Below are 26318 nucleotides of genomic sequence, written 5' to 3'. Positions count from 1 at the left end.
AGCCCCTGACACTAGAGAACCCCTTAGTCCCTGCCTCCACTGGTGTAAAGATGTGAATTGTGGCCATGGCTGGGTAGAAGTCAACCTCCTGGGGAAGAATTCTGCAGGGGGAGTGACAATCTGGATTCCTCATTCCTTCATGGATAGGTTCACCTGGTTCAGGTATCCATAGAGAACAATGACCGTCAGAACCTTTTTACCTGGGACTCACTAGGGAGGACAGGGTGTTTCCTGAGAACAAATGAGCTACACAGAGAACAACAGTTTATTATGCATGAGAGTAGCCTCCACTTAGAGGCTGAGTTCTAAGATCAGCACAAAGGACAAAAACACATAATGTCAAAACTAACCCTGAGAGTTTCATTCTCAATAAGTTTGGTACCGACAATGGTTTCTGAAGAGGTGGAACAAATCAGTCTTTATTCTGTTTAGCACCAGAAGTAGTTGGCTTGTCATGGATGTTTCAGTGTAGTAAAAATGCCTATCTTTAAACACCTGCATCACATCTATTGTGTAATTTGAGGGAGGCAGAAGTTGAAATCACCAAAAGGGAAGGACAACAGGAAAATTCAAGTCCTCTAGAATGGAGTGATGAGCTAAATCACCATACTGTTTTAAACTGTGAATATTCTTACCTTTAGTTTTGTTCTGTCCATGATATAGTATTGAATTCATGTATATTAAGTGCATGCATGAGTCTTTAATGGGTGCTTTCTCCAGGGATCTGCAGGGATCCTCCAGGGATCTTCAATGAGGTGTGACTCAGTGGCAGAGCAGTTGCCTATCACGTGCCAGGCCCTAAATTCAATCCCTATCACTCCCTCTCCAGGAAAAAAAAAATTCTTCCAGGGTACAGGCAGCCTACTTTCTTCACATCAGATTTTCAGCTCTAATTATAGCCTGTAACTTCCCTATTCTTTCCACATTTTTAGTTCAAATACCTGTGAGAGGGACTCTACCTGGCAAGCAGATAATCCATCCTGTTTTTATGCAAACAATCCCTTGAATTGCCTATGAAACCCTACTGTTTTGTTTTATTGGTTTAACACAATATTCAAGCCAAGGTGATTCTGAATTTTAATTTTGTCCCTTTCAACTTTATGTCCTCCTCCAAGATAAGCTATTTGGAGAGCACAAACTTTGTTCAAATCTTTGGCATATTATGTTTCCAGGTTGACACCAATCTGTTAATGAACCTTCCCCAACCAATTTTTTTTTTAACAAGTTGTGGATTCACAGTGTTTCACTATGTTTAGCCAGTCAGCATTTTCCTGTCTTATAAGGAAGGATCTTAATCAATAGCAAGAAACAAATTTTTAATATCTTTCATGTACAAAGGGCTGTGGGTAATAGAGATAAAACAGAACTGAATTCTGTTCTTAAAAATGCTTACATATGGGTTGGGGTTGTGGCTCAGTGATAAAGCACTTGCCTAGCATGTGTGAGGCACTGGGTTCAATTCTCAGCACCACATACAAATAAATAAAATAAAGGTCCATCAACAACTAAAAAATATATATTTTTTAAAAAAAGTTTACATATTAGGTGAAACAAAAGGGCTATATCAAACATGGCAATGCAGAAAATGTTATGAGAGAGTTTCACCAATGCCTGGCTGAAATCAAGATATAGTACTAACATCTACTAGTCTAGCTGCACTATCAAAAAGGCAAACAGATTTTTTTGGTGACTCTACATTTATTTCCAAAAATAAAAATGTTTTTTAAAAAAGGAAATCAGGGGGCTGGAGTTGTGGCTCAGCGGTAGAGTGCTTGTCTCAGACGCGCGGGGCCCTGGGTTCGATCCTCAGCACCATGTAAAAAATAACTGAGTGAAATAAAGGTATTTTGTCCAACTATAAAATAAATATTTAAAAAAATTAAAAGAGAACCAGGTTTTAGCAGTTGATGTGTTATGATTTATCTCTAAGGAAATATAGACTCCTGTTTTTTAAATAAGTGCTTTAAAACCACCTGTTTAAAAATCAGTTCCAGAATTTTTCTAGGGATTGTCATCAATTTCATCTGTGGTTTTGTGACTCTTTCTCCATTTTAGAAAATCAGGGTAACATCTGTCCTCTAGTATTCCAGCATCTTTTCCATTGTCATTCTTCAAGATTAATAATTTTTAGCTGCTGCTCTTGCTGATGATACTAACAGTGGGAAGACAGCCCTAAGCTCTATGATTATAATACAGTGTGTCTAGAGATTATCAGTTATATAGAGGATGCAATAGAAGTAGATAGGAGGGTGCTATGCAGCTACTCTGTCTTAAACACTGTGGAAGAAGAACAGTTGTTGAGAGGTTGCTGGGAGAGAAGAATTTAAGGGTGACCTCTTTGGAAGAAAGACCAACTTGCATTTGCTGGCAGAACCTCAGGCATAAAAAGACTCTCCAAAAGAACTCTAGGGATTCTGAAGATTTTCCACTTTTTCTGAAAGCAATGCTGCCCCTTGCCACACCTGTCCAGGTGTCATATTTCTTCAGCCAGAGCCAAGAGTCAGTGCCTGCAGGCAATGCCCCCAAATTCTCCAATACTGGCACCTTATCTAGGCTCAGTTCAGGAAGCAGGGATTCAACAGCTGGTCGTAGTAGCCAGAGATAGTGACCTCCAGAGGTGTGGTGTCCCCATCCATCAGGGCACTGGTGCCCTCTTACAGCTCTGCCTCCACCTCTGCCCTTAGGATCCCAACCAACTGATTCGTGCCAGTGCCCTCCGCGTCCTTTCTAGCATCCGTGTGCCCATTATAGTGCCCATCATGATGCTAGCCATCAAGGAAGCTGCCTCAGACATGTCACCCTATGTGCGGAAAACTGCTGCCCATGCCATCCCTAAACTCTACAGGTATGTCCCAGCCTTGGCCTTCTCTCCTCAGGGTTCTCACTGGTTCTTAAACCCCAAACTCACCCTGCCTTCTCCCAAGTCTTACAGATTGAGAGTTTAAAATAATATGGGGAGCTGGGGATGTGGCTCAAGCGGTAGCGTGCTCACCTGGCATACTTGTGGCCCGGGTTCGATCCTCAGCACCACATACCAACAAAGATGTTGTGTCCGCCAATAACTAAAAAATAAATATTAACAAATTCTCTCTCTCTCTCTCTCTCTCTCTCTCTCTCTCTCTCTCTCTCTTTAAAAATAAATAAATAAATAAATAAAATAATATGGGAACTGAGTTGGAGGACAGTGGGGGCTCACATCTCTGGATGAATAGGGCTGGGTACAGGAGGTGAACATGATTTGGGCAGATACTGAAAAAAATGGGGATAGGAGGGAGTAAATCCTATCAACAATTTCTCCCTCAGTTTGGACTCTGACCAGAAGGACCAACTAATAGAAGTCATTGAGAAGCTTCTGGCTGACAAGACCACGGTGAGTGTAATGGGCACATGGGGGGAGTGGAGAAAATGTTGGAGCAGGTGCTGCCCCAGGGTCCTTTGTCCTTCCTGTTCACTTTCTCTTGCCTTTGTTCCCCAGCTGGTGGCAGGCAGTGTGGTGATGGCTTTCGAGGAGGTATGTCCAGAACGCATCGACCTGATTCACAAAAACTACCGGAAACTCTGTAATTTGCTCATTGACGTGGAGGAATGGGGCCAGGTGGTCATCATCAGCATGCTCACCCGCTATGCCCGCACACAGTTCCTGAGTCCCACCCAGAACGTGAGTAGGCCAGGATCCCAGCCAACCCTGACTTAGGGCAGAGCTAGTAGGTGGATCACCTAAGGAAGGTGCCCACAGATGCTACTGTCACCCCCTCCAGGAATCCCTGCTAGAGGAGAACCCTGAGAAAGCCTTCTATGGCTCGGAGGAAGACGAGGCCAAGGGCACTGGGTCTGAGGAGGCGACTGCCACTCCACTACCTGCTCGAAAGCCCTATGTCATGGATCCTGATCACCGGCTTCTGCTACGCAACACCAAGCCACTGCTGCAGAGCCGCAGTGCTGCGGTGGTGATGGCGGTGGCACAGCTCTACTTCCACCTGGCACCCAAGGCAGAGGTGGGCGTCATTGCCAAGGCACTAGTGCGCCTGTTGCGAAGCCACAGGTTGGTGACACCCTGCAGCACCTCCTGACTCCCATACCCTGGCTGTTCTGTAGTCCTGGTTGTATTTCACCCTACTGCACCCTCCTCAACCCTCCTCAACCCTCCTCACCATTCCCACACTGCCCTGCATCCTGCCCTTCTCTTACTGGCCCTCTCCTCCCAACTATTTGACCCACTTGTCTTCCTCCCTACTTAATGCCCCTTGCCTCATCTGAGGGGCCCTGGTACCTCTCACCTGTCCTCTCTGCAGCGAGGTGCAGTACGTAGTACTCCAGAATGTGGCCACCATGTCCATCAAGCGCCGGGTGAGCATGCAAGCCAAGCTGACTCTGCCTGGAAGGCTCCTGTGGGCTCTGGAGGCACTATTGCTGGCATAGGGCAAGATGGGGGATTATTCTTGCTGTGCAAAGTGTGGGAAAGGGAAGATCCCCAAATGCAGGCTAGGAACAAGGCCTGGATCCTGAGGGACCACTGAGTGGGGATGCCCAGTGAAAAAAGAACAAGTCAGATCTGAGATGGGGAGGTGAAGACTTGGGAAGGGGAGGGCAGTGGTGAAGCTGGAAGGGTAGTAGGCTCAGTGTCAGGAGGGGAGGGTGGTTCTGGAAGAGTCAGGCCTGGGGGTGGGCTGAAACTTCCTGGGGATGCTCTCTTGTACCAGGGTATGTTTGAGCCTTACCTGAAGAGCTTCTACATCAGGTCCACTGATCCCACCCAGATTAAGATCCTAAAGGTGAGTGATGGGCCAAGTGTAGTTGGCCTCTCCAGACCCTCCCTATTCCCTCTTCATTCCCACATACTCATTCAAACAGCTGACAGTGGCCACCTTGGTGGTGACCTGTTTCTGGGGCTAAGTCTAGGGCTTCCTATACTGCAGCTGTTTGCTCTGAGAGCCAAAGAGAAGGGGACTGCCCTTTCCCTACTATGCACAAGTTACTCTTTACATAAGAAGTAACTTGATTTTAATAACAACCCTATAAAGTATACATAACCTCCATTTTATAAAAACATAAACTCTGGGAAATGTAGTAACTGCCCCAAGGTCACAAAATTCTCCTGACTCCATACTTTTTCCACAGCAATTTTTTGCATCACCCCTACGCCTGCTCCCCCAAGGCTTTTGTGCAAACAAACATGAACAGAAAGTGGCAGGAGCCCGAACCTCCATCCTATTCCTGCTCTGCTGTGTCATTATTGAGTGATTTCATTTATCCTCCTAACCCTTGGGAGAATCTACTATGTATTAGTCTTATTCCTGGATCTAGTGGATGTAGATGGAGCAAGCTAATCAGGGACCCTCCACTAGGACCCTCTGCTAGTGGATGGGTAGGGTCTCTGTCTACTGTGTCTGTTCGGAAAGAGGAGGAGACATTAAGTAGCTAATCATAAGACACATGGAAAAATCTGTTCCTGAAAGATAGTAGTGAGAAGAGGGTAGAAAATTATAAAATGTGGTGAAGGACTTTTTCTAGTTGTGTTAAGGAAGTTTCCTTGAGAAGTTGAGACTTGAGCTGAGGCTTGAGAAATGAACATGGCTACCTAGGTAAATGCAGAGAAGAACTGTTCCACACAAATGGAAGAGCATATACAAAGACCCTGAGGTAGAGAAGGGCATATAACTGGAGCATAGAGGACAAGTGGGAGAATAGTGGAAAAGGTGAGTCAGTAACAGTCAGATCCTTCAGGGACTTACAGAACTTAGTTTCTATCCTAATAGCAATAGGAAGCTTTAAGTTTTCAAAGGAGGTAAGAGGTAACATGCTCATACTATAAATATACTCTGTCAAAGAATCCATTTAAGAGGCAAACTGGACCTCTTGCATTTTGGACAAGTTTTGTCATCTTTCAGTTTTCTCATTTACCTAAGCACGATGCAGGGCTGTCCTGAGAATTGCTTTCTGGTTTGTGAGGTGTGTTTGAAATGAAAACATGGAAACCCCACTGGCCACCCTGCCCACTTTCTGCTCCTCTACCCCTTCCTGCAGCTAGAAGTGTTGACTAACCTGGCCAATGAAACCAACATTCCTACCGTCCTACGGGAATTTCAGGTATGGTTCAGAGAGCAACTCCTATTCAGAGGGTCCCAGGAGGAGGTATCCTTTAATTCTTGTGCTCAGTGACAGTTGCCCTAGTTATGCCTTTCCTATGAGCCCAAAGCTGGAAAAAGTGTTATCTTGTGTCCCCATTCCAATGCCTTCTGCTGACTTTGGGCTAAGGAAGGACTAGATGGGTGTAGGGTTGGGACATCTCTCCCAAGATTAGTCTTTGGCATGATAAGCCATAAAATGAAAGATCAAAATCACCCTAAATTTGCAGAGTCATGAAGGGTTGCTACCTATGGAATGTTTCTCTCTCACAATGTCCCACAGACTTACATTCGCAGCATGGACAAAGACTTTGTGGCAGCCACCATCCAGGCCATTGGGCGCTGTGCAACTAACATAGGCCGAGTTCGTGACACCTGCCTCAATGGTCTAGTGCAGCTTCTATCCAACCGTGATGGTCAGTGTTTGCCTGTCTAAGTGTCCAACTTTGATTATCAGTGTATGCCTGCATGTCTGACTCTGACTAATGAGTATTCTCTATCTATCTAGGCACAATGTGTGTTCATTGGTCTGTCTGGCTCAGTTAGTGTCTGAGTATTCCTATATTTCTGAAAAGTATGGAGGTTGAGGACAAAAGCCAGTGCCATGAAGGCATTGCAGATGTGTCCACCTAGGTGTGGCCATATGATTATCCCTGGGCCCACATACTCATTCTCCTTCCCTAGAGCTTGTGGTCGCAGAGTCAGTGGTGGTCATTAAAAAGCTGCTTCAGATGCAGCCAGCACAGCATGGAGAGATCATCAAACACCTGGCAAAGCTCACAGACAACATCCAGGTGAGGGAGTAATCCCACGTTTCCCAATCCACCCCAATGTTGTCCCTGTGATTTTAAGACCTTATAACTAAATACTCTAGCCCTATCAAAACTCAACTCTGCAAACTTCCACATTGGCTCTAAAAGATCTTCAGGTAGAAGAAAGAGGCTGGATCATGTGATCCTTACCCTGTTGCCTAAGATTTGCCTCCCGTTGAGGATCCCTCACTGAGCTCCATAGCCTTTACCACCACTCTCATTTTCTCTCTAAATCTTTGGCCAGGAATGGCTGACTGACAAATTCTGTGTTTCTCTATGTCACTGCTGAGTTGAAAAATCCAAACATGACATTCCTGAAGAATAACATAGCAATAGAGCGATGAGGGACAATGAATCCCAAAAATCAGTCTTTTAAACCATGACTAACTTTGGGGTCTGAGGCTCTGCCCATTCTAATGAAACCCTAGGAAAGAGGGAAAGTGCTGTCCAGAAAATGCTTACCTCTAACCTCTCTTCCACCTGCCCCACTCCCACTTTCAGAGAACCCAGATGACTATATAGGCCAGCACAAACAGGAGGGATGCCATTTCCTTAGCAGTCCCTATTGCCACTTTTACCCCAGTTCTAACTCCTCTCCTATGCCTACAGGTGCCCATGGCACGAGCCAGCATACTGTGGCTCATCGGAGAGTACTGTGAGCATGTCCCCAGGATGGCACCTGATGTTCTGAGAAAAATGGCCAAGTCATTCACAGCAGAGGAGGACATTGTTAAGCTACAAGTCATCAACCTGGCAGCCAAGCTTTACCTGACCAACTCTAAGCAGGTTAAAGACTCATACACACTCCTCCTATATTCTAGTCCTCAGAAACTGCCTTAGGCAGTGTTCTTTTGGCATACCTCAGGCAGACTTGAACTACAGTCTCTATTTGGGGAAAGGTGAATCAAGGGAGGTGGCTAGTCTTCCTAAATAACTAATGCTACTCCAGTATCCATACCTATTCTGGGGAATCAGGAGCCTGGTAGGGCTAGTGTTCACTGTGGAGAGGCTATCCTGTGAGACTGTGATTCATGTCTGCCAATAGAAGTGTCCCTATCTGCCACCTTTGGAACCTTGGGCTGTGAAGAACCACAGTTGATTGGAACTAATGGAAGGGGCCAGCAGTGACAGGCACTGATGGGAGATACATCCTTGGAAGTACAGGCTTTGCTTCTTCCCAAAGCTTGATGATACATGGCCAACCTGTGCTAGGGAAAAGAGAGTAAGTCACTGCTCAGGCTTGGGTGGTACTAGTGATTAACCTCATTCTCAAGGTGAAGGATTCTGAGGGTTACCATAGCCAAGGATGAGGTTTGACTAAAATGGAATATCAGGTGTCAAAAGATTCATGGGTGTCTAGCATTCCCTGAGATGGTTCCAGAGGGTTCTAAGAATAAAGTGTCATGGATAGAACTTTTTCAAGGTATTGGAGACACCAAACACCAGGAAAGTTCCTACCTTCACTATCCCATTCAGTTCATCAAGACAGGAATTGGCAAACTACTGCCCAATGGACTATATCTTGTCTGCTGCCTGTTTTTGTAAATAAAATTTTGTTTTTGGAACACAGCCATGTTTGTTCAATATGTATTGTCAATGGCTGTTTTTATGCTACAGTGGCAGAGTTGATGAGTTGAAACTGTAGGCCCCCAAAGCCTATAATAGTTACTTTCTGGTCCTTTATAGAGAAAGTTTGTCAATCTTTGAAGCAAAATGTTTGGGTGAATGGGATCTACAGCAGGGCCATTCCCTGGAGACCGCAGCGTCCTAGCCAGGCCTGAAGGTGGCTTCTTGGCATTCTATGGGAATCTTTGGATGGTTGCACTTGGCTTCTTCACTAGCTCCTCTGATTCATGGTGACTATCATGAGACCAGGGACTCAAGTGAGGTACATAGAGTCCCCAAGTGTTGGGGTTCTTGTCAGAAGTCCAAAGGATAACATCTACATGGTTGTTGCTGCCATATGGAAGCAACAAAGTACTGCGTCTTGGTATTGTATGGAAGTAAATTAGAGAGAGAAAAGTTAGAGGGAGCACCCTGGGGAAGTATTCCATCAAATGTTTGTGTTCTTTCTTTGTTCAGATGAGAGGAAGGAGCAGGTTGAAGGAACATTTGAAATGATGAAACTAGGCTGGGGATGTGGAGTGTAGCTCAGTGACAGAACATGTTTACATGCATAAGGCCCTGGTACACCCTCCCAAAGATGAAGTGGAAAGGGTGGGGAGCTGCCCAGGTAGTAGGGGTGAAGGGAGTCTGACATGCCTAGGACTAAACCACAGTCCTGAGACCCAGGGACTAATCTATGGAGAGGTTGGCATGTTTTCATAAGCCTGGTCCTGCCCAATGTTGGATGGTGGCACTTGATTTCTGCAGTCACTATTCTGATTCATGGTGACTAGCATGAGCCCCAGCCTCAAGCTGAGGTAGGAAGAGCCACCAAGTCCTGGGACTCTTAAAAGGTTGTTTATCAACTACATGTGCATTTGTTTGTTCGTTAATTTAACACACATTTCCTGAGTGCCTGCTATTTACCCAGCACTTAGCCATGTTCTGGGGATTTGAGAATGTATAGGACATGTTTACTAGCATCTAAATGCTCATAATTAAGTAAGAGAAACAGCATAAAAATAAACATTTTAAATACAAAGTAGTAAGAATTACAGTCAGGGTTAATGCAGAGAGCTGTGGGTATATACAGCTAAACCCCTCTCCTAGGCAAGATATGAGGGATCCCATCCCCCACCAGGACACCCAGTATGTGCTGTTCAGGCAAATGACTCTGACCCCAAACTGTCCTTCTCCCTTCTTTCTTCCCAGCCTGTTCTGGAAGTGGTGGAGAACAGGGAATCTTTGCATACTAGGAGGCAGGTAGCTTGGATGTACACATGGCCATCCTTGCAATACAGCAATGATCCTTCCCTCATCCTGGTACCATAAATAACAATCTTCCTCTGCTGCAAGGCCAGAGCAATCCGAGTCATTCCTCCCTCCTTCCTGATTCTGCTGCATGCCAGGTCCAGATCAGGCTGAGACCAAGAGGATTACCAAGATGGTGACTGTGTCCTATGATTCATTATAGATAATCAGGTTCTGTTACACACAGGCTCAATAGATAAAAGTGACAGAGGGTTTGATGGACTGGTAAAGAAAGTGTTTATTCAGCCACCTGGTTATAGCATGTGGGATAACTGCCTGGAATGCTTTTGGTGGGTGCTTTTATGTCAGGTGAGTTGTTCATTTGTAAATTGTCCAGTATTTTGGGACTGGGATTGTGGCTCAGTAGTAGAGCGCTTGCCTGATATGTGTAAGGCACTAGGTTCAATTCTCAGCACCACATATAAATAAATTAATAAAATAAAGGTCTTAGCAATAACTAAAAAAATTTTTTTAATAATTTAAAAAATTGTCTAATATTTTAATCTTTTCATTTCTGTTTTCTTCCAGTACTTTCATGTTTAGAAAGTTTTATTAATATTTATTTTTTAGTCTTGGGTGGACACAATATCTTTATTTTACTTTTATATGGTGCTGAGGATCGAACCCCTAGTGCCTCATGCATGCTAGGGGAGTGCTCTATCTCTGAGCCACAACCCCAGCCCTAGAAAGTTTTTAATATTCACATATCAGTTATATTTTTCATTTACAATTTCCTCCAAACTTTTTCTGGTTTCATATTTTTAAATCCATTATATCAGTTTTCTACTGTTTCAGACAAGACAGAGTTATTTTCTCTCAGTTTCTAAACATCAGGGTCCATGAATGATTTTGTTAGGTCTTATGCAAGGCTACCATAGAGCCACACCCATATAGAATGTGTTTTCACTTAGAGGTTCTGGAGGGAAGGGTTCACTTTTAAGCTCATATGGTAGCCAGTTTTGTTCCTCAAGGTTATAGGGCTGAGGCCCTGGCTTCTTGCTGGCAGTTAGCTGGAGAACACCCTTAGCTTCTGGAGGCTGCTGTCAACTGCTTCCACATGGGCCTCCCAGTGTGACACTTTTTTCTTAAAAGCCAGAACCTGGCTGCTAGCAAGACAGAGTCTTCTATCCCTGTCACCTTTGCTGCATTCTATTGATCAGAAGCAAGTTCCGGGTCTTGCCTACACTAAGGTGAAGTAATTACACAAAGATACAAATACTGGTAAGCAGGGACTGGTAGGAAAGACCACAAAGTCTGTGCGCCATACCCATATAGAATGTATTTTTGTGTAGTTTGTGAATTGAGGATGTGTTTTAATTATTTTTATTTTAATTTTAAATTGTTTTCGGTACTGGGGATTGAACCCAAAGGTACTTTATCAGTGAGCTACACATTTTTGTTTTTCATTTTGAGACAGGGTCTTGCTAAGTTGCTAAGGGTCTCAAGGAGTTGCTGAGGCTGGCCTTGAACCTGTGATCCTCTTGCCTGAGCCTTTATTTATTTATTTATAATACTGAGAATTGAACCCAGGGCACTTTACCACTGAGCCAAATACCCAGCCCTGTTTTTATTTTTTAATTTTTATGTTGAGACAGGATCTCACTAAGTTGCTTAGGGCCTTGTTAAGTTGCTGAGGCTGATTTTGAACTTGCGATCCTCCTGCCTTGGTCACCTGAACCACTGGGATTATAGGCATACACCATCATGCTTGGCTATTTTAGTAATTTTTTAGAAAACATTTATTTTTTTTAGCTGTAGACAATACCCTTATTTATTTATTTTTATATGGTGCTGAGGATTGAACCCAGGGCCTTGCATGTATTAGGCAAGTGTTCTACCGCTGAGACACAAGCCTAGCCCTATCTTAGTATTTTTTATATGGTCAATTTTCACAGAATAATAAGTAGTTGCAAGGTGTATGTTAATATAGGTTATTGAAAGGAAGTCAGTATTCCCCACTTCCATGGCAACTGGGGTCCATTGGTCAGTGGAAAACTTTTCTGTTCTTAAAGTATATCTCCTAGGCTCTCTTGAGCAGCCTTGTAATTCCCATACATCCTGGTGAGCTGAGGTGGGTGTCCTAATGGTGCTGACTATATACCATAATCCCTGGAGAATAGGTTGTTAGGGTGGAGAAGGGTAATGAATTGTAATCAGCAGATCCTACAGTGAGAGGGTGGACCAGCCCCTTCTTATGTGGGTTGTTGACATGCAGTTAAGGCTGTGGACAGATGAATCCAAATCCCAAAACAATTCTTTCTAGAATGAGGCAAGGAATGAAGAGGATTTATGATAAGTCAGCTGGGAAGTCTGTGAAAGAGGATACCATCCTAAACTAAAAATAGGATCGACAGCATCTTGATAATGGACTACACAGATAAGGACATCTGCCATCCTTGGTTGGTCAGATAATGTCTGGCAAAAGGAGGGGCAGTCTATAATGAAATCCATTATGATATTGCCCTATTTTCATGTTTTAAGATCTATTGCATTAGGGGAGAGAGTGAGGTTAGAGATATTTATTTGTGACTAGAACTGTATTGCAGGCGCTCTTATGCTGGAAGGGACTGAGCTGAACATCAGGCCATCAAAGTCCCTGTAGGCTCTGAGGTAGATTGGAGTGGAGTTACAGTGGTTCCCTAAAGTGATGTGGGGGGAATTCTGCCACATAAGCTGCTCTCATTCTGGGTTAGCATCTAGGGGGCTCTGCCCCTCGTGGACATCTGCCTGATAGCTCTGCTAGATTAGCTAGGTCAGCTGTATCCAAGTATGGATATGACAGTATGTCATCATAAATCTTAGGAAGACCAGAGTCAGTTCCAGGTATCATCCTGCTGGTCCCCACTGCCCCCAGGAACTTTGGCTATTGACTCCTTGGTGTGTTTGATCTTGGTCACAGGAGATGGAGATATGGAGACCTAGGTCAGGGAAGCCCCCTTACGTCAACATATAAGTAGAGGGGGAAGTGGGGCTCCAGAGGGACAGGTTTGAATGCAGAGCTAATGGATTTCTCAACCTGGGAGGTCACCTAATGATTTTACTTCTTCTCTATAAAATAAGGCAGAAGGGCTGTAGAGACTACATGAGATAGTTGGAGCACATAGTACAGTGCCTAGTACCAGAAAGAACTCCATGATGACCACTACCACTCTCATTGTGATAAGTAAAGCAGGTTAGATTAAGCCAAGACCAGGGTGGAAATTGAGACTTTAGGTCCTTGGATATAATAGCTGCCTTGACTACACACTATGAATTCCATGTGATCTCAGCAAACTCATAAGCAACTGCTATTTGCTCTGATCTTATGACAGCCTTCCAGGAAAAGATTGGTGCCTCCAGGACCCCTAGGCTGCACTGAAACTTTTATGTGGGTTGACAGGGCAGGTAGGCAGCTCCTGCCAAAGTGATCTCCATTTATGCCCCCCTCTTTGTGTTGTTTACTTTTTCCATGGCTGGTGGAGCCTGGAAACCATGAGGTCTAGCAGAATGTTCCAGGCTTCCACTCACCCTGCTGCTCCAGAGTAGAGATTGAAGTGGAGGGGACCATAAACCTGAGAAAGAATGGAGTCTGGGGCCAAGAAACAATAGAGTCTAAAAGAGAAACCTCTCCAAGGTAGTTGTCATAGTTGGGGGCAGGAGTCAGAGCCAGAGAGATTAAATGAAACTGAAATGTGAACCCTGCGACCATGACAGATGGGGAGGAAAAGTTGGATGTGGGCAGGTGGTTGTAATTGAGGAGAGAAACTCTGCTTGGAGATGTCAGCTGAAAGAATCCGAGTCAGAGCCTCCTGTGCTCCGATCCTTTCTGTTTGCTGCTGAGCCACCTCATCTTCTTCCTCCAGACCAAGCTGCTGACCCAATATGTGCTGAGTCTGGCCAAATATGACCAGAACTACGACATCCGAGACCGAGCACGCTTCACCCGGCAGCTCATCGTCCCTTCAGAGCAGGGTGGGGCCCTCAGCCGCCATGCCAAGAAGCTCTTCCTGGCACCCAAGCCAGCCCCAGTCTTGGAGTCATCCTTCAAAGGTAAAAGCAGAAATCAAGAGAAACTTCCCCAGGGGAAAGCTGGAATTGGCCAGGTCCCCAGCCCCAACCCTTTCCTGAGGTCCCAGCCTTAGGATTCTGTGGGCAGAATTTCAGGGAAATGCCAGTCCTGGCCCTGGATTACCTCTTTTACCCACTCACAACCACCAGATATATCATCTCACCTGAGTGTATGCCCTCAGGATGGGGTTCTGAATCCTCTCTTACTCTCAGACTCCCTTTCTGCCTTTCTTGAGTATGCTGAAGGCTTGAGAATCTATATTCAGAAGCTAAATACCAAAGACACAGGAAGGCAGGAAGAAAAACAGCATACAAGAGAGAGAGGTGTATATTTATAAGGGTTTCTGAGATGTAGTTGCCAGAACTGTACATAATCATTCGAGATCAGCCCAGATCTCTGGCCCCAGGCCTTCAGCTTGACCTCTGTTCATGGGTTTGGTCTGGGAAGGGTCCTCCAGCTGCCTCTCAGGGACCGAATTCAAGAGGGCAGTAGTCCCTTTCTGCCCCAACACTTGGCTCATACATAGGTCTCTGGGTTGCCTTCCTACACCAGCTGCCCTACCTCTGACTCAAACTCCTTTCCACTCCCATTCTGGCTGCTCAGCTCTCCCCACTGTATCCAGAGCTAAACCAGACATGCCTCCTCCCCCTTGGCCCAGCCTGACCAGCCTCTTATTCACAGCTGTCAGACAGTTTATACCACTTTGGCCTCCCTCCAAAGCCTAGCTTTGCCCTGAAAGTGAAGCCATACTCTCCCTTCTGCTTCCCCACAGAGAAGATCCAAACAGGCCAGCAGCGTCTCTGGGCCCAGAGTTTCCTTCTGCCTGCTTCTGCAGGTCCACCTGTAGCAATCCTCAGTCCCTGGACTGCCCTGGCTGGCAGCTTTTTCTTCCAGCATGTGGGCCTGAAGGTGCAATTAGAGTGCTGAAGCCATTAGAGGACACAATCATTTCCTTCTCCTACAGAGCTAGGGAGCCCTGACTAGAATCACCATGTAGCCCCAGTAGAAGACAACTCCTAAGTCATTCCTAGTTGCCACTTCTGATTTCTAAACTTGTCTCCAGACCGGGACCACTTCCAACTGGGCTCACTATCCCACCTGCTCAATGCCAAGGCCACAGGATACCAAGAGCTTCCAGACTGGCCAGAGGAAGCCCCCGACCCGTCTGTGCGCAATGTGGAGGTCAGCGAGGTCGAAGGTGGAATTGTATATGTGTGTATGTGTGAGGGAGAAAAAGAGAGAAAGAGATGGATGTGGGGGAGGCAGGCAGCAGGGAGTACTGACAGTGTTGGCCCAGTCCTCCTGATACCATCCCTATACACAGGAAGAAGACCTCTTCCTTATTGAGACCCACGTGGGCCTGTTGGGCGAATACACCGAGGTCCCCTCTGTGTGCTGTATACTCTCCTCTCTGCCCCATTCTGTACTTCCTATCCCTATGTGCTATACCCCCAGCCTTCTCTACACTGTTTCTTCCTTGGTTGAGCAGTATCCCTCTGTGGTTTGTGCCCCTCTTCCCCATTACTCCCTTTTGGGGACAGGATCAGCCAGGGCCCCCAAAAGAGGTATGGCGAAAGGTCAAAAGAGCCTGTACTTTCCTTTCCCCTCTCTGACAATGAGGAAATGACCCTCCATCCCACCCCCCATCACCAGGTACCTGAATGGACCAAGTGCTCAAACAGGGAGAAAAGGAAGGAGAAGGAAAAGCCCTTCTACTCAGACTCTGAGGGGGAATCTGGCCCCACAGAGTCTGCAGACAGTGGTGAGAAGACAGGCAGAGCTGGAGTCCTCTGTGCTTCTGCCCACATGCATGCCTGTGTGTCCGAGGGAACTCTGTGTGTGTATTTGTATGGTCAGTGACCTAGGGGTGTGTACCTACTTGTGTACCTAAGGGATTCATTTTCATATATGTATGTGCTTATGAATAGCAGCATCTATTCATATGTGTCTACCTGTGCCCTTGTCAATTCCAATTGGCATCTGGGGCTGGGAGCAGGTCAGAGGGTTTTAAGGCTTCAGAGCTGAGTCTAAAGCTGGGAACATGGGCACCTGCTTTGGACCTAGGGAGGCCTGCATATGAAGGAGAGAGACCTAATACCATTTCTCCACAGAGCCTGAATCTGAGAGTGAGTCGGACAGTAAGAGCAGCAGTGAGAGTGGCTCTGGGGAGTCTAGCAGTGAGTCTGACAATGAAGACCAGGATGAGGATGAGGACAAAGGGAGAGGCAGTGAGAGGTAAGAGGAGAACGAGTCAGATGGCTAGTGAGGTTCACAGGTTTCCCCTGGATATAAAAAGCTTATGCTTAGCTTTAGTCAGCCTCCTATGAGGTCCTGAGCTCCTCATGAGTGCTGGGGGCCAGCAGACCACCCATGGGTCAGCTCACATGCTGGTTGCTTTGGTCAGCTGCAGAAAGCCTCTGAGACCTCATGGGAATGGTAAGAAGCAATCAGAGCCTTAACTGGTAAGGGTGGTTTAAAAATCTTATGGGGGCCAGACATAGGAGCCCAAGTATGGGTTCTACTGGCCCAGATTCCCCAGCTCCCTGCCATTTTTCAGGACTTCTTCTGGTCTTCTATGAGGCAAGAAGGGAGTATCCAGGCTGGACCTGAGCCCTGTTTTCCCCCTCTGTCCTCCAGTGAACAGAGTGAGGAGGAAGGTGAGAAGAAGAAGAGAAAGAAGAGGAAGAAGTTGCCAGAGGGACATGGAGAAGACTCCTCCTCAGATGAGGGCAGTGATTCCAGCAGTAGCTCCTCAGAGTCCGAGGTGACTTCAGAGTCTGAGGAGGAACAAGATGAACCTGCCTCCTGGAAGAGGAAAACAGTGAGGGCCTTACCAATGTTCTCCCTACCCTCTGAACCAGACCCTAACATCTCCTGTTATCTGAAACAGGCCATGCTCTTTCACTCAACCCATTACAGACCAGGTGCTTCCCTTCCTCACACCCACAATCTATTTTTCTCTTTTAGCCTCCCAGCAGCAAAAGTGCCCCAGCAGCCAAGGAGATCTCCTTGCTTGATCTAGAGGACTGTGAGTTTGGGTGTTGGAAGTCACATCAGGGAGGAGGTCAAGGGATTCAGAGCCACTTAAGCTCTGAATCAGGTTCCTAAGGTCTGGGGTTGGGGTATAGGGTGGGCATTTTCCTCCAGGCTGCCATGTGTATCACTGTTCATGGTGCCAAATGGTTGCTTCTTGCATTCTGGGCTCCCCATTCAACCCAAGCCAGCTTTGCCTCTGCCTCATCATAATCTTATGTCCTCCCACAGTCACCCCTCCCAGCATCCAGCCTGTGTCTCCTCCCATGGTTGTGTCCACTAGTCTGGCTGCTGACCTGGAGGGCCTGACACTCACAGACTCCTCTCTGGTACCTTCGGTGAGTAGGACTGGAGAGGGACTGAGCTGAGGGAAGGGACCCATCTCCATGATGCATCCTGTGGTGTGAATTTGTATGTGAGAGGAGATATGATAGAGGGGATAGCTTTGACTCCCAGTTGCAGGATGGCCCTTGGTAGGGGCAAGGCTGGGACAGACTCTTTTCTTCCTCCTCCACCACTCTAGCTGCTGAGTCCAGTGCCGGGTGTTGGCAGACAGGAGCTGCTGCACAGAGTAGCTGGCGAGGGGCTGGCTGTGGACTATGCCTTCAGCCGCCAACCTTTCTCCGGGGATCCCCACATGGTGTCTGTGCACATCTACTTCTCCAACAGCTCTGAGACTCCCATCAAGGGCCTACATGTGGGCACCCCCAAACTGCCTGCTGGCATCAGCATCCAAGAATTTCCAGAAATTGGTACAGAAGGGCTTTGCAGAGGGAGGAGGAGGAGGCTTCTGGGCAGAGACAGTCTTTTTGTGGTTGATAATTTTTGGGACAAGCAAGGGGCCTGGCTATGGGGACACAGTGATTATATCTAACATGATCCATAACGTGGTGGATGAGATAGATTAGGAAACAAGCAAGTTTGTATAAGGGCAGGAAGTACTTGCAGCAGAAGATTTAAGCCTTGGTTGCTTTATAACTGAATTAAATGGGCTGAAGTTAGGTGAGGGAAGACATTTAGATACAAGGAGGAAACTAGAGATGATCTGCAGGGACCCAGAAATCTAGGATTCCATAGAGAACTGGTCGGCTCTGACTGGGAGGGGAGAATGGGGCTTGACTGGGCTCCAAGCCTATCAGGTGATGGTGTCTCTGCTCCCCCTTTCCCTTCTTCACATCACTCAGAGTCGCTGGCACCTGGAGAATCTGCCACTGCTATAATGGGCATTAATTTCTGTGACTCAACCCAGGCAGCCAACTTCCAGCTGTGGTATGTGTCCAACTCATATAGGGGTGGAAGGGTGGGCTGGAAAGAAGCAACATCAAAGTGAATCAGAGATGGAGGTGAGGGTAGGTGGGGCTACATCAGGGTTGGGTGTGTCTGGCAGCCATCTGAAGCCCTCAGTGATGTCTGACCTCTCTCTTCTGTTGCCTTCACATCCTGCCTCTGAGGGAGTGGGGGTGGATGGGTGAGGGGGAGAGATGCTAACCTCACTTCTTCTCTCTTTCCACTCTTCCCAGCACCCAAACCCGACAGTTCTACGTCTCCATTCAGCCACCTGTTGGGGAGCTGATGGCCCCTGTATTCATGAGTGAGAATGAATTCAAGAAGGAGCAGGGTAAGCAGGCACTCCCTGGGAGTGGGTAAAGAGGAGCTCAGCACCACCCACTACTGTTAAGTTCCACAGGGAAAATCTCAGCTCCCTCAAACAGAGACCCTATAATTTGTGCCTCTAGAAAAGCCTTTACAGATACTGAGGCATTCTGGTGAGGCTTTGGAAAGACTCAGTCAGGCAGAAACATTAGGACCTCATCCCAGGTGGGGAAACAGCACATGCAGAACTATGGTGTTGAGTGTTGGGGGCAGATTGGTTTGGGGCATAGGAGTCCCTGGCATAGAGGATTAGTAAAAACAAAGCTAAAAAGCAATATGTGTTTGGTTTCTAATTTTTAGGAATTTCGAATGCCATGCTAAAGGATTGCAGTTCTAGAATTTTGGAGTTGAAAGCAGTCCTAGAGAGATATGACTGCAGACTTTATTTTCCTAGTAGTAGAGAAGTCACTGAAGGAAGGTACAGGTTCAATCCTTGGCTTTAAAAGAGAAATCTGACAGTACTAGCAGCTAGGATTGGAAGAGCCTATAGAGAAGAAAAAAAAAAAAAAGAGGCAGCCCAGCACAAATGAGGGAAATAAGGGGCCTCATGAGCCCTAGCTATTATTTCTGAACTTCTGTTCTCTTGGTGTACAATCTTGGGCTAAATTTTGTACCTATACAGTTATTGCAGTAGATCAGATGAGAGATGGTGAGGCAAGGGTCAGAGCTATGGCAAAGAGAAAGAAGTCCTGGGGGTGAATGTTGAGATTGGGAAGAGAGAAGCCATGGGTAGCTGCCCTGAGAGGGAGGAGAGGTGATATATTAGCATATTCTAGAATTTCTGGCTTGGATAGTAGGAAGATAAGTAATGCCCTTCATCTAGAACAGGGTTTGGTGAATTTTTTCTGTAATGGATCATAAAGTAACTGTTTCAGGCTTTCAGGGTTATGTGGTCTCTGTTTCAGTTATTCAGCTTTGCTGTTGTAACACACAAGTAGCCATAGACAAGATATAAATGAATGATTGTGGCAGTATTCCAATAACATCTCACTTACAGATACTGAAATTTCAAGTTTATTTAATTTTCATATATCACAAAATACTAATATTCTTTTGACTTTTTCTCCCAATATTTCAAAAACATAGACACCATTGTGGGCCTTATAGGCGGTGGCTGATTTGGCCTATAGGCTATAGTTCGACCAACGTCTGATCTAGAAGAAAGAACAGATTGAGTAAGGCAGGAGGAAAGATCATGGTTAGTTTTGTGAAAGCTAATTTTGAAGTGCATGTGGGAAGTTCAAGAGGAGTCAGTATGCCACTGAACATTGGGGTCTGTGTCCAGGAAACGCTTAAATCCTGGAGTCATGAGCATAGAGGCCATAATGGAAGCTATGAGTATAGATGAGATCACCCTGGCAGAGAGAGTTGGGGAGGGGTGATAAGAAGCCAAGGATAGAACCTTGAGGAAAATCTTTATTCTACAGATAAAAGGGAGGTGAATATGGGGGCTGGGATTGTGGCTCAGTGGTGGAGCATTCGCCCAGCATGAATGAGGCACTGGGTTTGACCCTCAGCACCACATAAATGTAAGGTGAAGATATTGTGTCCACTTAAACCTAAAAAAAAAAAATAAATATTTAAAAAAATGACAGTGTGTACTCAGAACTTTTTTAAAAAAAGGAGGTGAATAGGAAGAAGAGCAGAGGGAGGTAAGAGGGAGAATTAGGAGACATGATAAGACAGCAGTGTGCTTTGGGCTGGTCTACAGGCCATGATGACCAAAAACCTGCAGATCCAGCATCTAGAAGACCACTGTCATCCTCACAGAGAGCAAGTCACTACTAAAGGAATCCAGAAGCTAGTTGTAGTGAGTAGGAGGGAGACCAAGGCCTTGAGGTAATGAAGTCCTTTTTGGAAGAGTTTGGTCATGAATAAGGAAGAAGACAAGGAATTGGCATGATGAAGGTATTCTCTTCCAGAATAGTTTTTTAGAAATGGAGAGACTTGAACATGGACAGACTGAGGTACCATGGCAAGATATTAATAGCTAAGAATGGAAGGGGTGGAAGAAACAGGAGGGGCATGTCAGTTGTCTGAAGGAGAAGGATAATGGGATAGGGGAGAAACTGAAGAGCAGGACTGTGGTGTGCAGGAAGGCAGAGAAAGGTGTTCATAGTTGACCAAGAGCTTGTGAGTGAAGAGAGAGGTCACCCTGTAGAGTAAGAGGTTCTGGGGATGCTGTAAGGGTCTGGGGGTTTCAGGAACTGCTTTGGTAGAGGTTCAATTAAGGCACAATCTATGAGGCTTACATATGACTCCTGGACTCTGGTCAGGAGCCTAGCAAACACTGTCATCTCTTTGTGAGGGCTTAACTTCCAGGAGCTGGAAGAAGTTGACTGGATTAGAGAGTCACATCGGAAAGACCAAAAAGCGTGGGATCCATGGTGGAAGAAACTGTCTGGCCCCCAGGTTTAGTGGCCACTCCCAAGGGACTTGAAGCCCAGATGTCTGACAGCAGGAGGCACCAACAGTCTTTAGTCAACACCACAGATAAAGAGCCCTGAGTGGAGGCAGGAAGGCTAGGCCAGACACCAAGGGCCCAAAGTCAAAGAGGGAGATGCTGAACTTCCCTTAGCATGAGCCCCGCCCAGCCTAGAAGAACTGAATAAGAATAATCAGCAAGCAGATGCAGGTGCCAGCATCAGTGCCCACTACAACTTCTGTCATCATCATGACCTCTACCCCTAGGAAAGCTGACTGGCATGAATGAGATCACAGAGAAACTCACGCTGCCAGATGCCTGTCGAAGTGACCACATAGTGGTACAGAAAGTGACTGCCACTGCCAACCTGGGTCGTGTTCCTTGCGGGACATCTGATGAGTACAGGTACTGGTAGAGGGGAAGTAAAGGGTTCTTGTGGGGTATGACTTAAAGGAGGGATCCCAAGCCCTAGATATAAGACCTTTCCAAATACAGTCACAATTAGCAGCTCTTCCCCAACCCCTTTCTCTACTCCTATCTCAGGTTTGCAGGGAGGACACTGACCAGTGGGAGCCTGGTTCTGCTGACTCTGGATGCCCGGCCAACTGGAACTGCCCAGCTGATTGTCAACAGTGAGAAGATGGTGATTGGTACCATGCTGGTGAAGGATGTTATTCAAGCTCTCACCCAGTAATTCCCAAATGCTGTGATGCTGAGACCTCTTTGGTCCTCACATACCCTTCCTCCATGACATCTAAGATATTAGTCCCTTTCTTTCTCTTTCTTTGTGTCCTATCATCTTCCTCATGCCAGATAGCATCTGGAATGGGGTCTTCTCTCCCTCAGTAGTCTTTACTATGCCTTCCCCAAAACCCTTCCTCATGGGTTCCTCAGTGACCTGTGTAGAGGGAGACAGCATCTGCTGTCTTCAGCCCTTCCAGCTTTCTGTAGCTATTTGTGTAGTAAAATCTCAATAAAATGTCTTCTCCCTAGATGTTGATTTACCTTTCCTTCTAAGAGTGGCTGGCCCTTGTGACCTTGTAAGGGAGGCTATGGTTGGATCCTCAAGGTGACCTTCTCTAGGTTAGGAGGGTATAGGCATCTTTGTGGAAGGACATCTGGGTAGAGATGAGGAAGCCAAACCAGAATTACTCTTTGGTCCTTCAGTGCGGAAGCAAGTCCTCTTCAGTGTTTGTCATGTCCCTTGGTTTCCTTCTTGGACCCTTGGGTAGAAAGGACTCATAATATGGGAAATTCCCTAAACAAAAGTGTGCAGCTCAAATATGTCAAATTACATCTGGATACAGAACCTGGAAGCCCCACCTGACTAGACAGATGACTGAACTGGCCATCTTAGAAGGGAAAGAAAAGAAGATATAGAACCATGCTTCTCAAACTGCCTTGCATTCATCACTTGGGGGTCCTATTAACAAGCAGATTCTGATCAGTAGTTCATGGGTGGGGCCTAAGATTCTGCATTTCTAACAAAGTACCAGCTGCCAATGCTGCTGTTCCATGGTCACACTTGAGTAGTAATAATTAGAGCCTCCACAACTGTGACAAACCTGGTGGCCCTCCCTGACACCTTTCCTGCTGAGAAGAGGTTGAGTAAACAATGTAAGAGGCATTCCATTACCATATGTTCTGCCCCACCAAAAGAAAACAAACAAGAAAAAAAAAAAGAAGAAAAAAGGTCTATGATCAAATAAGTTTAGAATGAAACATTAATTTAAATAAAATGAATTTAAGTGAATATTTCCATGCACCTTCTCTGAGCCTTTACTATGCTAATGTGCATATGGCCACCCCTCTCCCCAAAGTGGGGCTACAGTTTGCAGTGTACCTAAGCCTGGCTTTGACTTTGGAATATTTTTTCAATAGAACATTTTGGTTGACTGAGTTATAAGGAACACATTCCAGTAACAGCTTGAGATGTGGTGCCTCAGCTTCTAATCCTCCATGACCAAGGCTCTAGGTCCTTGGCCATGCCTTCCCACATCCCTGTCATGTAAGCATCCCTGAGTCTGTCTGTTCAGGGATAAGCCATGGTGAAACAGATGTGAGCCTCCTCTTAAGAAGAGAGAAAAAAAGCAGTGTCAGGGAATAGCCATGCGTCTGACTCTGGGGAATTGATGGGCATAGTGGCACCAGAGCGCAGCTGGAGCTACTGCTTTCCTGAGAGCTTTGGGGCCCCACAGTCTCCCAAGGATCACTATTTTTGTAACTGAAGGTTCTGAGATGGGATTTGAATGGTGGACACTTTTTCACTTTTGCCTCTGAATTGGCACTAAGATGGTAGAGGAGATTTTTTTAAAGAAATGTGAACAAGGACCATTAGAGAATTCCTTATAGGCCTTTATTGTACACTCACCTTCCAATTGTGATCTGTGGTAGCCAGTCTCCAAGATGGCCCCAGTGATTCTTGCTTCCTGGTATTGCACTTTTATGTCATTCCCTCCCACATTTTTATCAGAGTTGGTGTGTGCACACAACAGAATACAAGTAATGGTATATCATTTCTAAGATTAGTTTATAAAAGACATTGTGCCTTCATCTCAGTCTCACACCCTCTTCTCTCTGTGATCATTTGCTCTGGAGAAAGTCAACTGCCATGTTGTAGGCAGCCCAACAGAGAAGTCCAAGACAAGGAACTGAGGCCTTTGCCAGCACCCACTTGAATGAACTTGGAAGCAGATCTTCCAATCCTAGGTAAAGCTGAAAATGCCTGTAGTTCTGGCTAACATGAGAGATCCTGAGCCAGAACCACCTAGCTTAGCCATTGTTAGATTCCTGACTCTCAGAAATGGTGAAATAATAATTTTTTATTGTTTTAAGCTGCTTAGTCTCCAAACTGGGTATAATGTGTAATGAAGCAGCAATAAATAACTAATATAATCCAGCCTTCAACCCACCTCCAAGGATGTTGGAAAAGTTCTCAGAAGGAGCTTGAGACTGCAGTCTGCAGAGCAAGTGCTTCCACTGTCAGTGTCTGAGTGGTGTGCTAGAGCTGGTTCATCTCGGCTCATGAGGCCAACAGTTATTACAGTTTTCAAGAATTTGTGAGTCGTATGACATCACACTGGCAATTTGAAATCAGCCATGGTGAGAGTGTTTACATCAGGGAAAGAGTCAAATATTACAAACCAGTCCTCCTTCCCCCAGCCAATTATCATTTACCAGCATTTTATTGCCCTGGATGACTCCTACTCCTTGTAGCTTTGAAAAGTTATATTTTAAGTTTAAAGAATAAAATAACCACCTTTGTACTGATCACCCAATTTAAGACTGAAGCACTTATCAATACAGTCAATACCCCCATCTCTCCACCCCACCCCCCACCATTTCATAAGCTCTTCCTTTCCCACCTGAACTAAATTATCATTCTGCATTTTCTGTTATCAATGCCATGAATTTATGAATGTGTTCATGTATATATATATATATATTCACATATATATACACATACATACATACTTTGTGATAGTAGTGTGCTGCATGTTTTAAATTTTTATATAAATAGCATCTTAAAATATGTATTTCCTGAATCTTTGCTTTTTTCACCCAATATCAAGACATGCTGATGTGATTAGCTTTATTTCTTTTATATATATATATATATATGTGTGTGTGTGTGTGTGTGTGTGTGTGTGTGTATAATTTCATTGTATGATTATACCACCATTTATTGATCCACTCTCCTGTTGGTAGATATTTAAGTCTGTTAATTTGTTTTGTTTTTGCAACTATAACAAAATAGCTATGAGCATTTTTACTCATGCCTCTTTAAACATGTATGAAAGCTTCTTTCATGTATTTTCCTAGAAGTAGAATTGGTGGGTCACAGAGTAATACACTTTTTTAACTTAACTAGATAATGTCAAATTGCTCACCAGACTACTGTTTCAAGAATGTTTATTGAAGTTTTAATCATAATAGTCTCCAAACTGAAAACAATTCAAATTCCAAGGAGAATGGAGAAATAAATAATTTCCATACAACAGAATACCACTTAGCAACATGGATGGATCCCACAGATATATTGAATGAAGTTCATAATAGGCAAACAAGTCTGTGATGAGGCTCCCCTGCCGTGAGCCTCCTGTGCTCAGTTACCTCTAGTAATGAGGAGGGGCATGATAAAGCCCCAGGGGGTTGGTGATGGCCAAAAACTAGACATTTGCAAATATCTTCTAGTCTATGACTTGCCTTTTCAAGTTTTAAATATTATCTCTCAATAAACTAAACATTTAAATTCCATTGTGGTCAAATTTATCATGTTCCTTTACATCTTCTTCTTGTAATTTCTAATTTACAATATTTATTCATAGGCTAAAGTAATAAAAATGTTCTTTTATTCTTTGAAAAAAAATCCAAGCAAACTTTTCACAGTTATATCTTTAACACCCTTTAAATTTACATTTGTGTATGATGAAAAGTGGGGTTGACCCACTTTTATTTCACTTAAAAGGACATAGGAGAATAAAAAGAGCATAGTTTCTTTTGGAAAAACCTGAGCAGAGATCATGTGTCTACTTTCCCTTGTGGTCTTGAGTTCCTAAGTGAATCCCCCTTCTTATCTTTTGCAACCAGAAATCACTTTCTCCCAGCAGTCTCCATTCTTCTTCCAGCTCTCTGCTGTGGAAGAAATGAACACCTGAGCATATAAGACTAAAGGTCAGGGCCTGGGGATAAAGCTAAGTGGCAAAGTGCTTGTCTAGCATTTGTGAGGTCCTGGGTTCTATTCAAACAAAAACACAAATACACACACACACACACACAGAGAGAGAGAGAGAGAGAGAGAGAGAGAGAGAGAGAGAGAGAGAGAAACTACTGTCCCCCTACAGCATGTATTTAAAATTTAATCTGGCCAAATTAACAGTTATATTTGAAACCTGTATTATAAATCTGGGGCTTGACTGCAAAGATGTTGCTAGGTATAACTGGGCTCAAAGGATGTTTGTTGACTGGGAGAATGGATAATGCTGACTATTCCTGCCAGTGATCAGCTGTGCGGATTTGACCAAGTCATTTAATAGCTCTACCCTTGCTGCTTTCCCCATTCAGCCCTGTGGATAGTGGACACCTAGTCAGAGGGATAATCTTTCCTGTATGACCTACAAGCCTAACTAGGTGAGTGCAGGAAGTAAGGATTCATTCAAACCTGAGGCTATGACTATATTTGAACTTGGTCACCTCTTCCCTCACTATCTGCAGTGAGCTCTGAGGTCATTCACAGGGAGTGCAAACATAAAAGTGCTGGAAGTTTTGTTCTCATCAGCCTATGGAACCAGGACACTGCCTGGGTT

General features: G+C 45.2%; 1 protein-coding gene across 5 annotated transcripts in view; it reads left to right on the top strand.

Annotated features, from left to right (window-relative positions):
- Window positions 1–21995, top strand: part of AP3B2 (adaptor related protein complex 3 subunit beta 2) — a 42764-nt gene extending 20769 nt beyond the window's left edge. The window contains exons 5-27 of one of the 5 annotated variants that reach the window (XM_081293003.1): window positions 2685–2845; window positions 3304–3370; window positions 3476–3658; window positions 3759–4042; window positions 4293–4347; window positions 4701–4772; window positions 6025–6087; window positions 6409–6541; window positions 6810–6919; window positions 7547–7723; window positions 13696–13882; window positions 14965–15083; window positions 15226–15282; window positions 15555–15663; window positions 16013–16136; window positions 16539–16722; window positions 16869–16929; window positions 17166–17272; window positions 17458–17686; window positions 18119–18203; window positions 18455–18552; window positions 21279–21417; window positions 21556–21995. In XM_081293003.1, the coding sequence (XP_081149129.1) occupies window positions 2685–2845; window positions 3304–3370; window positions 3476–3658; window positions 3759–4042; window positions 4293–4347; window positions 4701–4772; window positions 6025–6087; window positions 6409–6541; window positions 6810–6919; window positions 7547–7723; window positions 13696–13882; window positions 14965–15083; window positions 15226–15282; window positions 15555–15663; window positions 16013–16136; window positions 16539–16722; window positions 16869–16929; window positions 17166–17272; window positions 17458–17686; window positions 18119–18203; window positions 18455–18552; window positions 21279–21417; window positions 21556–21706 (2955 nt within the window). In that variant the 3' untranslated portion in view covers window positions 21707–21995. Of the gene's footprint in view, window positions 1–2684; window positions 2846–3303; window positions 3371–3475; window positions 3659–3758; window positions 4043–4292; window positions 4348–4700; window positions 4773–6024; window positions 6088–6408; window positions 6542–6809; window positions 6920–7546; window positions 7724–13560; window positions 13883–14964; window positions 15084–15225; window positions 15467–15554; window positions 15664–16012; window positions 16137–16538; window positions 16723–16868; window positions 16930–17165; window positions 17273–17457; window positions 17687–18118; window positions 18204–18454; window positions 18553–21278; window positions 21418–21555 lie in introns of those variants that run through there. The other 4 variants (XM_081292999.1, XM_081293000.1, XM_081293001.1 and 1 more) reach the window with 4 other exon arrangements.
- The last annotated feature ends 4323 nt before the right edge of the window (window positions 21996–26318 follow it).

This window comes from Spermophilus citellus (genome assembly GCF_964194105.1).
Source record: "Spermophilus citellus genome assembly, chromosome: 4".
NCBI classification, from domain to species: domain Eukaryota; kingdom Metazoa; phylum Chordata; class Mammalia; order Rodentia; family Sciuridae; genus Spermophilus; species Spermophilus citellus.
Note: the sequence above shows the minus strand (reverse complement) of the source record. Positions and strands in the feature narration are given on the sequence as shown.